Source organism: Trichomycterus rosablanca, chromosome 13 (assembly GCF_030014385.1).
Source record: "Trichomycterus rosablanca isolate fTriRos1 chromosome 13, fTriRos1.hap1, whole genome shotgun sequence".
Classification (NCBI taxonomy): domain Eukaryota; kingdom Metazoa; phylum Chordata; class Actinopteri; order Siluriformes; family Trichomycteridae; genus Trichomycterus; species Trichomycterus rosablanca.
In genome coordinates this window covers 22145491-22158276 of record NC_086000.1, presented here as the reverse complement: position 1 = coordinate 22158276, position 12786 = coordinate 22145491, and the positions used below count along the sequence as shown (strand labels likewise).

The 12786-nt window shown below is 36.4% G+C and overlaps 1 protein-coding gene across 7 annotated transcripts in view; it reads right to left on the bottom strand.

The window, feature by feature from the left end:
- stxbp5b (syntaxin binding protein 5b (tomosyn)) overlaps positions 1–12169 on the bottom strand; it is a 49456-nt gene extending 37287 nt beyond the window's left edge. For all 7 annotated transcript variants that reach the window (XM_063008093.1, XM_063008092.1, XM_063008091.1 and 4 more), the window contains exons 1-2: positions 11926–12169; positions 7346–7443 (exon numbers count right to left, since the gene is read on the bottom strand). In XM_063008093.1, the coding sequence (XP_062864163.1) occupies positions 7346–7443; positions 11926–12072 (245 nt within the window). In that variant the 5' untranslated portion in view covers positions 12073–12169. The remainder of the gene's footprint in view (positions 1–7345; positions 7444–11925) is intronic.
- Positions 12170–12786: the final 617 nt, after the last annotated feature.

The window sequence follows — 12786 nt, the reverse complement described above, 5'->3', positions numbered from 1 at the left end:
GTGTGTTTCCCATAAAAGCACCAACAACTACACTTCCATTAAAGCAGTTTTGGGGTAAACACATTTCTTTTTTTAGTAAAAGTTGTGATGTATTCTAAAGTTCTTGTCTGTGGGTCATTTTTCATATGCTAAAGAGGTAATGAGAGTGACCCCACTGACCAAACAGAATTTGGAACACACATTAGAAAAAAATAAAGGCTAAAAAGTAGGCACACAAAGAGGAGACAAAGAGGAGACATTCTGTCCTTACAGAGCTAGGAATAAACAGATTTGACATTGGGGCTGACACTGGATCAGCTAACAAAATAAAAACTATAAATGTGCAATGCAACATGTGATGCAACATATGACAAACAATTGACGAGTTGTTGTAAAACATGCCTCAATCACATACTTGCACAAAAGAGGCCTATTTATTGTAAGAATCTAGGTTTCAATATTAGCCAAACTCAGAGCCTTGGTATCTGAAGCAAAATCTAATGATGAAAATCTAATTGACGAAAGAAAATCTAATTGATGCATCCCATGCAACACTCACCAGATTAGGTGTGTAAACACTTTTTAAACAAGAAGGGGTATGTAAGTACAAGGATATAAAAGAACACTATTAAACATATATTTATGTCTCTTCTCATAGCTTTTTAATTTATATTCAGACCTGGAGCCTGATGTCCGCATTTGGTTATGGAAATATTTTGCGTCGCAGTAGATAAGGGCTCTTCTTGATTAAATTCATGCAATCATAATCTGGCAGGCAGGTGGGGAGCATCCTGCTCCCTTGTTTCACCCTGCATTACCTCTCTAATATGCTGGAAAAAGGAAAGGGTTCTTTTTCTACAGAGCAGCCTTAGTATCCATACACTTCATAATTAAACAATATCAGCACATTTTAAGTAAAGAACAGTGAACAGTGATTGCATTGTTTATTTATAAATCTATGTATCTGACAGAGTGGCAATGGCATGATCAGGCGGTAGCCTTTTTTATGCAGCGCCCACTAGATTCTCTAGAATGGCTTGCTGTGTTTTGCAGGGTCAGGCCCTGAAGACAAGAGGCTTTCTGTGTCACGCTTTCATTTCACTGCAAGACAGTGAGCACAGTCTAGCTATAAACAATGAAAGATTTGATCTTAAACATGATTATTATTGTGGTAAGCTCTATTTACTGTACAGCTAATGTAAAATGAAAGTCTAAGGGCAGTCAACTGATGTTTATCTACAATGAATTCTTTAGCCTATCACATTTCAAAAATGAACACCAAATCTATATGATTTGTCCTGCCACAGGCTTAAAACTATTTTCTTTTTTCAGAAAAAATAGAATTGGTGGTAATGTGTAACCAAGGTACTCGTGTGGGTTTTATCATTTGATACTACAGACCTCTGAAAATATGCAACCATTCAAAAGTGCATTCTTTTTGCTTGACGGAACCTAAATACCCTGCTGCTATAACAATAGTCTCCCAGAGCGGGAGAATGTCTACAAAAACCAGTGGTTGAGGTGAATACAGATTACATGCACATACTCTAAATACCCACCAAAGAAGTCTGTGCATGTTTAAAAGAAGATTGTGAATGAGTATGAAAATCTGTGACTTATTAATTGTAAATAAAAGAATGTTATTAGCTAACTCTTTGGAATGAAGGTTTTAGAAACATTTCTATTATTCGAAATCTAATATTTATTAAATTGTAAGGCTAAACATTGCTACCCAAAGTAAAAACAGACATGTTGTAAGTCAGACAATTTTGACAACTGCAATCCAAGGTTTTTTTTTTCCTGAATTCATCCAATGAAACATTATGACTATGTACTGATTAGTATTTTGCAGTTTGGGATGCAGCACCTGTATCAGTCAGATGGGCTGGCTTTGGCTGGTCCAGTATACTTAGCTAGCCTCAAATGTAAAACACTGCAAAATACAGTTTGACAACAAACTTTTTTCCCCTGAAAAATTCAAGACAGTTTTATAAAATGCAATTAAACCAAAAATCGGTGACTTGTTCATTCTCTTTTACCTTTATTTAACTGACAAAGTTTTCACTGACTGAGATAACGTATAAGTTGGTGGCAAAACACAGTAATACCCAACAAAGAGCTTATAAAATACGTACACAGTCTTAGTCACAGATATCTACTGAGGCCCAAGCTGCACAAGTCCCCCTCCACTCATGTACTCTCACCAATGTCTCTAGTGTGCTATATGTGCTCAAAGCTTAAGCCACTGATCACATCATTATTGTGCTGCTCCGACAGGTGACGCGTGTCATACAGCAGTGGCTTCCGGTGCTAAACAAACGACCTCGCAATCTGATAAGGGTGCTGTCAAACACTGCACTTAAACGCCATATCACGATCATGTATAAGCTGTACTGTCAGCTTTACCCACTACTGCTGACATCTGTTAAGTAACTTTGTTAAGTGCTAAGTAACTGTCAACAAGGAGCATGATCTAACTCAGATGGGACGTATAGTATGAGTCAGAGTCTTGCTTGACGAACTTTTAAAACAATAAACAGCTTCACGACGTAAAACAAAGAGAGCTGCAAAATTTATCATATCTGCATCTCTGTTTAAACCATGCAAACACTAGACTTGCCATGCAAAACTATCAAAAACAATCAGACTTCTGAATGACAATAAATAAGAAGATATACTGAGCAAGCTGTAGTCTAAGTGGTTAAGGTACTGGACTAGTAATTTGAAGGTTGCTGGTTCTAGCCCCAACACTGCCAGATTCCTGCCGTTGGGCCCTGTAAGGCCCTTAACCATCAATTGCTCAGACTGTATGCTGTAATGTAAGTTGCTTTGGATAAAGGTGTCTGCTAAATGCTAAAAATGTAAATGTAAATATGCTCACTATCAAGCTTACGTAGAAAATCTTCTGACAGAAAATAGGTTACCTCCCCTATATATGGCTGTCTGGTACATCTGCCTACATAAAACATATACTGTGATAAAACCTAAGCAATATGATGATATATAAAGCCTTGTTGGAAATACCATTCTAAAACCATACAGAATGTCATACAGATAGCCGTACAATAAGAATTTCAGTGTGAGAGATCTGAATCAAATAGAATTCCAAATAAACCAATTGTTTGGTGTTTAAAGTTCTGACACAAAGCAGAAAAATGTAACATGACAAATCCCCACAAAAAATATTTACTGTGTTCATCTTAGAAACTTTGCTATATTGCTGTTATTTAACCATGAGTTTTATCACTGCTTTAAAACTGTATTAAAGTTTAAATATTACTTTCTAAATCTGTCTCTTTGTTATGGACTTTACAAGTGGTTGGTATAGCTATGCATTTACTATCATGACATTGAGTTGATATTATTAAAACTATCCAAACATTTCTATATCATGTCATAGCACAACTATGTTATCATCTAAATGGGAGGTCTTTAGCACTGCAGCACTGTATATGCAAAAGACAAAACACAAACAATGCATTACATCCAATCTGACTACAATTTATTTCATAAAGTGGCTTACAGGCACACTTAAGTAGAAGGACCAGATGATATAACTCATTGCCTTTGTGCATTTTTATTCTCTATGGGTTAGCTTGGTCACAAATTTTTGTCCAGCCAAAACAACTGATTTCAGATCTTTAAGTGGATTCTTGGTACTTATTTTTGTGTCTGCTAAATAAAGAAACCTGAACCACATTAGATAACAGTATATAAATAACAGTATAATTCAATTACCAGCACAAAAAAGATTACAAAAGAGTACAAAAAGTAAAAGCCATCTGACTTAAATGAGTGAGAATAGTCACCAAACTGTCACATTTAAAAATTTTCACAAAAGGTTCAAGCATATGCCCAGTAGTAGTTATCTCAACGATACCAGCTAAATCCTGAGATAAAGTATAATTGGCAATCTACAGAGCCAAAAGGCATGAAAGCTTGCAAGATTCAGACTGTGTAAATGAGAGCCTGTTGCACATGCATTAACAAGCTCATGACTAATAAGCTTTTGTAATAAGTGAACAGTAGCTTTAATCAAACTATTGAGTAAGAAAACGCTTACTCACTCTTGCCCTGTCCTCACAGGCCCATTAGTGCTTGCCTTAGTAATAAAATAAAGATACTAATCAAGACAACATGACCACCCAATCAACCAACGCCTAGATGCCTAAAACAAACTCATCAAAAGCAGATCATTGCACAAGGAAATTTACCAAAATGTACAAAACTCTTTAGATATTCTTGCAAAAACAATATAAAATGTAAATTCACAGAAAATAAATGTACTACATAATGATCAAGATGATAAACAAAGATGAAAAGGAAAAGAAACAGGAGACACCATCCTGAATGTAAGCTAAATTATAGAAAACCTCAAAGAATTTTAGAAATCAGTATGTGCTTCACTGACCCAGTAAAGCTTTTGACTGTGTAGACCACACTTAATTAAAAAATGCCCTTAGAAAAATGAGAATAACATCTCATCATTCTAATGAAGAATCTCTACACTGATCAACAAGCCACAGTCACTACAGAAAATGGACAAACAGACTGGTTCCACATTGGCTAAGATATTAAACAAAGCTGCATTCTGTCAAAATTTCTGTTTAACATGTACACTGGATATATACCCTGAGAATCAGTACTACAGGAAGATAATCAGGGATTCAAAACTGATGGAAAAATATAAACAACCTTTGATATGCAGATGACACAAAACTTAAAAGAGAAAATCAGGAAGACCTGAAGGCCTTGATGAGGAAAGCCATAAAATAAAGTAAAAAAAAAATGAAAATTTAGCTTAGTTTAAGAAAGACTTTAACACAGATAGAGAAGATGTCAAAGAGGTGATCAGCTTTTGCATACTTGATTTACAATTATAAACAGCAAAAGATCCAGCAATCAGCAAATACAACACAAACTGGCATTTGGCAAAACCAAAATTAAGAAACTGTAAATCTTCAGATGTAACTATGTGTTTATCCAAACAAAGATCACAACTGCACAGACTGTGGTATTCTCTGTGGTTCTTTATAGATGTTAAAGCTAGATAATAAAAAAGCAGGACAGAATAATATTGATGCCTTTGAATTTAAGAAGCTGGTGAGGAGTTTTGAGAGTACATTGGAAGGCAAAGAAAACAAAGAAATGGATTCTCAACTAAATCAAGCCAAGATTAGCAAACTACAGTTTATTTATTTTGGACATGTTAAACCAATTTAATGGAAAAGAAATTTTTGCTTGGAATAGTTGAAGAAAAAGAGGAAGAGGATGGCCAGCAACAAGATGGATGGATACAATTAAAGGAACAATGAACAAGCCACTAAGAAGCCTGAAGACCTAAAACGAAGGCAGGATCTTCTGAAGAACTGCTACTTAGATGGTCGCCAGAAGTCAGAATTAGCTTAACAGGACTTAATAATAATGGTCTGCTGTTGGTCAGTACTAGGTGATTGGTTTCAATGTGACACTTTTTATAATGTCTCTGTAGTAAATAAATGTATAATAATAACATGTATAAACAAACATCGTTTATGTGGTTACAACTAAATTAGATAGAGGTAGAACTACTTTTAAAACAATACTACAAAAAACATTTGCCATAGGGAATGGACTGGGAGTCGTACCTAAACAAATGCAGCTACTTTTTGGTCTGTTCTAAATAGCAGTACCCATCTGCTAAGAATGCAGTATACTTATGAGCATCTTGTATAAAAGGTTGTTTCATCTTGTTTCAAAAAGATCTGGAATGTTTTAGGCACATAAAGTAACAGAAAGATTTATACACTGCATTGTAAGAATGACTGCAGATTCTAACAGGAAAATTTTTTCAACACATAAAACACTTCCTCTTCTGGTAAACCAAGGTGGTCAATGGTGCTACATTGCACGAGCAAAATCAGAATATTCTGTGAACGTTAGTCATATAGTTTAAATATATCATTATGTGTTCCCTTTCTATAACAAATAAGAAGTAAGCCAGTGACTCTGGCGCTGGAAGGCACCATCAACTCCTTTTGCTTCAAACTAAATCAATGCATTTACCATGTTTTATCAATTGCAAACAGAAATCATTTCTATTCCATCAATAGAAGTCCATTAAGTTGTGTACTGTGCTAAAATTAGTCAGCAAACCAAAACTGGTAGAATCCATCCAAGTTGCATATTGTGTTTAACATGCTAAATTATTCAGCAAACTACAAATTGCAATTATATTAATTCAAAATCCAATTTTGAAGTGATCAAACACAAAATGTCAAGTGCCCAAAATGTCAAGTGGACTAAATTCAGTAAATGCTTATATTCAATAGCACTATGTGAACTAGACAATGGTCTTTCATCCTGAAAATACTACATAAAGTCAATATAGCCTATCTTTTTTTTTAAATGGGTCATCAGCTGAATGACAGCAGGTTGAAAGTCCATCAACAGCCCTGGGCATGTTAAAAATCCCAGACAATTGCAATGTGTCTGAGCTTAGTGCTTCTAAACAGTGGTACTGAAGATGCACAAATAAATGGGTTGCTTACAAGTGCATTGAAATCCACAAATAAACAACAAAAACTTCCAATTAATAAATTAATCTCAGTCAGATAGATACTTGACTGTTTGAAAATGTATTTAACTTTGATGTTTTGAATTCATGGCTTAAAATAGATATGGCAAGGCCATTTGATTTGAAAACACATGTCTAAAATAGAGCAATATCCCAGGACAGCATTTATGTATGTGTCACATGGTCTAACAGACGTGCCCAGCAGGACCAAAGATGATTCCAGCATGTGTGGTTGCATTCAGGCACCAAATGAGCAGAAGTGATGATGAGACCAGCTCTACAGCATATGGCAACAGAATGGTTCATGCCACAGCAGATATCATTATGCTAAGAAGCTTCCAAAAGCTCTACCAGGAAAACAAGGTCAGCTGATGAAATATCCGCCTTAAAACTAAACTGCAAAAATACAAGAAGTCTGTCACAAGTGGACTACCTCTTTTCAAAAGCCTTAAGTCACTTCTTCAGTCATGGATGAATGTTCATGACATGAATGTTCAAAATAAGAAAGCTGTACGAGTCATCCTTCATTTACCATCACTCAAACCTATGACTCACTAAGTCATGTAACTGTAAGCAGGCCTATATGTTAGGACACTGCACAAACCAAGGTTTGCTTTAGAACTGTCAGACGTTACTTCCTTGCAACATTGAAAATATGGAGAACATAAAAACAAACATCCATAAATACATTTGTACAACCATTGTTTACACTGAAAAATATAGCTGGGGAAAATACATGTAGTACAGATAGTAGATAGTATATGTTAAACCTACTGCTGTGAATTGTGGTCTTTTCTAAACAAAGGATACAGTCGTAGGCCTCCAGTCTGTGTCCCAATTGCCAATATTTTTTGCACAGGGTCAAAAGCCATCGCTGAGGGTTGATGAGGAAAGCCATGACGTACTGTCTGTAAAACAAATAAAAGTTTCAATAAATGTTATTTTTAGTCAAATTAAACTGGTTTGGTAATATGAGGCTATATCATTTGAAATTTAACCACATGTTGTAACAAACAACATAATAGAAACAGCATATTGTTGGTTGTAGATCAAGGGGAACGATAAAGCAAAAAATAAAAACCAAGTTCACATGTTTAAACTGGTACTTGGTAACTGTGTTAATTATATACAGAAAAAGACAAAACAAACAGAGAATAATCATGTAATTGTGTACACTATTCTAGTAAAAAAAAAAAAAAAGGTTTTCCATGTATATGTTCAAACCCCATGTCCAGAAAAGATTGGACACAAAAAGGCAATTAAAACGAAAAACTGTAATTACAAAAAACATTTTCAGTGTTTTAACTGACAAACCTAAATGTGTTTTGTAAATAAAAAACAATAGACGCCGGCAACAAACTAAAAAAAAGTTGGAACAGAGGCAAAATAAGATTTATTATTTATAATAACACTTTAATATAGTAACACTATTCTGGAGGGGCGGCACAGTGGCTAAGTGGGTAGCACTGTCACCTCACAGCAAGAAGGTCCTGGGTTCGATCCCCAGGTGGGGTGGCCCGGGTCCTTTCTGTGTGGAGTTTGCATGTTCTCCCCGTGTCCACGTGGGTTTCCTCTGGGTGCTCCAGTTTCCTCCCACAGTCCAAAGACATGCAAGTGAGGTGAATTGGAGACACTACATTGTCCATGACTGTGTTCAATATAAGCTTGTGAACTGATTCATCTTGTGTAATGAGTAACTACCGTTTCTGTCACGAATGTAACCTAAGTATAAAAACATGACGTTAAAATCCTAATAAAAGTATAAAAGGAAAATCCACCGAAGGCATAGTCTTTTTAGTCAGCTGACTCTAGGTCTTTTACCATCTACAGTTCATAATATCATGAAAAGATTTAGAACGTCAAAGGAAAATGTCAGTGCATAATGGCAGTATTGTTTGAAAAACAGTCATGCAACTGTGATGAACACAATCAGATGGGCTTAAAAGTGAGGTAGAAAAAACTCAACAGTAACTCTAAAAAAGCTTCAAAAGTCCTGTGCAAAGATGGGAGAACCCGCTGGATGGACAATGTAATTGTAATTAAATAGATTCACTTGTATGTTGAGTACTTTCAACACTGGAGTAGCTTTGAAGCAAGTCTCTAAATGTCTTTGAGTGGCCCAAACAAAGCCCAGACGTAATTTCAATAAGACTTGAAAATGATAATTCACAAATGCTCAACATTTAATCTGATGAAGTTTGAAATGTTTTGTCATGAAGAATGGGATAAATTGCCTAAATCCAGGAATACATAGCTGTAAGCTGTAACTGCTGCAAAGGCTTCTACAAAATAATGAACAAAAGATCTAAACATTTCTGTAAATAATAGATTTCACATTTTGATTTTTTAATGATCAAAAAACCTTCATATTAATTCAAAATTAAAACCACAATATTACTGTAATAATGTAGATTTGTCATTCTCAATTTTCAATGAAAATCACAATCCACCTATGCAATCGAGAAGTCCTGGAGGATAGCACAAGCCTGCAGAACTGACAATCACTTAATTTTCACTGGACAGCAGCTGATTTCTTCATGGGTTCCTTCAGAGAGCTTTACATGTATAGAGAAACATACAATGCCCTCTATATTTATTTTGCAACTTGTGACTGGCCCTGCCCAGACATAGGCATCTTGACTGCAGTGGGAATGAAGTGACTTTAAATCCAGCCTTTCCTCTCTTACATACAGTCAGCTCTGGAAAGCTGCACCACCCGAGCACCCTGGTAGCTGCATTTCCAAATAATATTTTTGTCCAGTCAAAACAAATAACACATCAATTACAAGTGCAGACTGACCTATTTTCTCTTTTGTTCTCCACTGCACAAACAAAAAAACTCAGACATTAGCTTTTGTTATTTAAGTAAGTGCAAATAAAGTTGTCAAGTCGTCAAGCAGGAAAGAGTTTAAGACCATTTTTAAGGAAAGACAGACCAGTATAAATATTCCTGTTAACACCAGCAGTGTTTCAGTCATCAGTGTATATTAATCTGTAATTTATTAATTCTCTTGTTTAACTGACAAAAATATGTGCTACCAGGAAACTGAGGGCCAATGACTGGCTCACGCAAGAGTGGGAATGCCAAAGGGAATTTCTGATTCCTCATGACTGCTGCAGTTATGACCTCTGTTGGCTAATCAATGGTACCTTCACGAACACAGGGGAAAATGAATTTAGGTGTGTGACTCTCTGTGCGCGGTATGGATCTCCATATGAGCCGGCTACTGCATACGTTTCAGAGGGGGTGAGTGTTAGTCACCTCAGGAGTGGAGGTCAGAATTAGTAGAGGTAGGAAAATGCGATCAGGTACTTGTATAAAGCTACACAGCAAGGAAAATTGGGAAAAATGCATAAAAAAAGTCTGCCACTGCATTAAGAAATGCAACCTGAAACTCTATTACACAAAGAGAAAGCCAGACATCAACACTATGCAGAAATAATACTGAGTTCTATGGGCCCAAGCTCATCTCAGATGGGCTGAAAGACAGTGGAAATGAGTTCGGTGATCAGATGAGAGACATGTTTGTTTTCTAAAGAAAAGGACATTGAGTTCTTTGTGACAAAGACAAAAAGTACCATCCAGACTGTTATCAGCAAAAGCTATAAAAGCCAAAACCTGTCATGGTATGGGGTGCATTAATGCCCACGATATGGGTGACTTGCATCAGTGTGAAGGTACTACATAGCGTGGGCAAAGGTGTATATTTTGATTTTAGAGAGAAGTGCTGCTATCAAGGCAAAAATTTCCCAAGGAGTCCATGGTTATTTTAACAAGCCAGGCCACATTCTGTACACACTACGACAGCGTGGCTTCATAGACAGTGTGTGTTTGCTTGACTGGCCTGCCTGCAGTCCAGATCTGTGTTCTACTGAAAATGTGTTCTACTGAAAATGGGGCATCATAAGGTGTAGAATCAGACAACGACAATCACTGGTGAACAGCTGAGGCCTCATATAAAGCAAGAATGGAGAAAAATTCCACTTGCAAAACTGCAACAATTAGTGTCCTCAGTTCCAAAACCACAAAAGTGTTATTAATAGGAGACAGTGATGAACACAGTAATAAACAAGCCTTTGTCTCAACTTTTTTGAGTGTGTTGCAGACATCAAATTTTAAATGTGTTAATATTTACAAAATTCAAAGTTAAATAAAGATTCAAGAGATTAAACACAACACAATTTTGCAATTTTACAAAATGTCCCATGTTTTAAAAATTAGGTTTATAAATCATATATTTATGCATTTAAGTTCAGGTATTTTTGCTTTACTTAAGTGCTATTCATTTTATACTCGGTATGCATTTTTTTCGAAAAACTGTCTGTTTTATGTAGATATTTATGGCTAGTGTACTGGAAAACCCTATAAGGTTTTATAATTTGTTGTTGTAACAGATAAGCAATATTATAAACTAACATTAATGCACTAAAACAAACTAAAGTAAATATAAAATAAAAAACAATCTGAATAATCCAGAATAAGACTGGGTGACACTGGTTTTTGACAGCTGTCAAGTGAAGCAGCTGTGACTGTGGTTAGCTTTGACAGCTAATATAGTTAGCCACTCTAATAAAATCAGCATAGTAAACGACACAACTTTTTAAAATAACATCAGTTGATTGTATTTATGCACCCTGTAGCTTTGTGTTTTATATCAGCTAGCAGGTGCCGTGGCTAAGAATGCTAGCTAACGCCGGATTAAATGGCTAGTGGTATCGGGAAAAGCTAGAGCTGCGTCTCAAACTGCATCCTGCTGTGCCTTCTAGTTTATTTAAACCCTAACGACATCATTGGTGGTCTATTAATACCGAATATTATTGATTACAGTGTACAGTTTGCAGCGCAAGGCCGGTCTACTATTACGGATTGCGAAATAATGTTTGTAACATGTTTTTGTCATTTGAATAGTTAAATGATACATATAACATTAACTTGCAAATGTAAAATACCAAGCTAGCCACCTGATCACATGACAGCAGTCGCTGGGATTGCTGCACTTCAAATACAGTTCATTATTGTCAGGTTAGCAAAACAAACTCCTCAATCAAAGTAAAATGTTATCAAGTATATCTAACCACCAATATGATTTTATTAATCATGTGCAGTTAGTTAACAATCCAAATACTTTCAGTATTGTAACAGCAGCACCAAACTGGCAAGCAAAGCGATGCTGCCATAATGGAGATTAGTGTTGACAATCGAGGCTATTATTTCCCATGCAGGGGCAAATAACAGCCAGATCTAATCTGCAGATCAGTTTTGGCGGAAGCAGAGACAGGGCTGGCTAACATTGCGCTAGCATGCGGGTCCCAAATCGGATTAATATTACTAATATTAGCATGTAGACACAGACACCACGTCTATATTAAACCAGAGCGAGGGCGCCCACCTTGCAGAGCTGAAAATGCTCGGACTGCAGAGTCTCCTGAATAATGTCGTTTTCCCGGTTAGTCGGCTGAGTTGATGCGGATGAGGAAGAGGAGGAGGAAACCGCAGTCAAGCCGTCCAACACCTTTCTGATATTAAACTTCTTCATGCTGCTCCCTCCAGTCAGACGCACATTTGAAATAAATACATCAATGGAAAATTACAGAATGAATAAAAGCAGGTGTAGAAGCAGCTCTCCTATTACAGTTCAGTCTCAGCTGCGTCTTGCATGTCAGCCTGTGTTATTATTAAGCCGTCCTCCATGTCGTCCATGCTAAAGTTAATACACAGCGACGCACATTCTACCCAATGAAGCGTTATATAATTCTAAATGAACATATCATCCCTATATTATTTCAGTAGGTTAATCCAGTCAGAATAGGATAGCTCTCCGTGTCTCTTCGCTGCTGGTCGCGGAAACGCAGGCAGCAAATAGGCAGTGGTTTAGTGTGGACTGGAGCCGCAGCCTGAAAGAAGCGGAGCGACACCCGGATGTGTGGCAGAGGCGCTGCACCTCACCCACTCTCCATATTCATAATCCTACGTTACAAAAAGCTTTTCATTCAAACACGCTTCACTCAGTCATTTCATTATTCATTCAACATTCAACATCAAGATCTTCCCTCCATTAAAGGGTCTTTTCAAATGAACCTAGCATGTTGATGCTAATGTCGAAGTTCATTTGAACAGTCAGCTCCAGAATTAATTGGCACCCTTGGTAAAAGTGTATAAAGTGGATGGAAATATTGTTGTGGTGAATATGCTTAACCTGACAGTAAAATGTTAAATAATATACACAAAATTAAATAAAAAGAAATGTGAT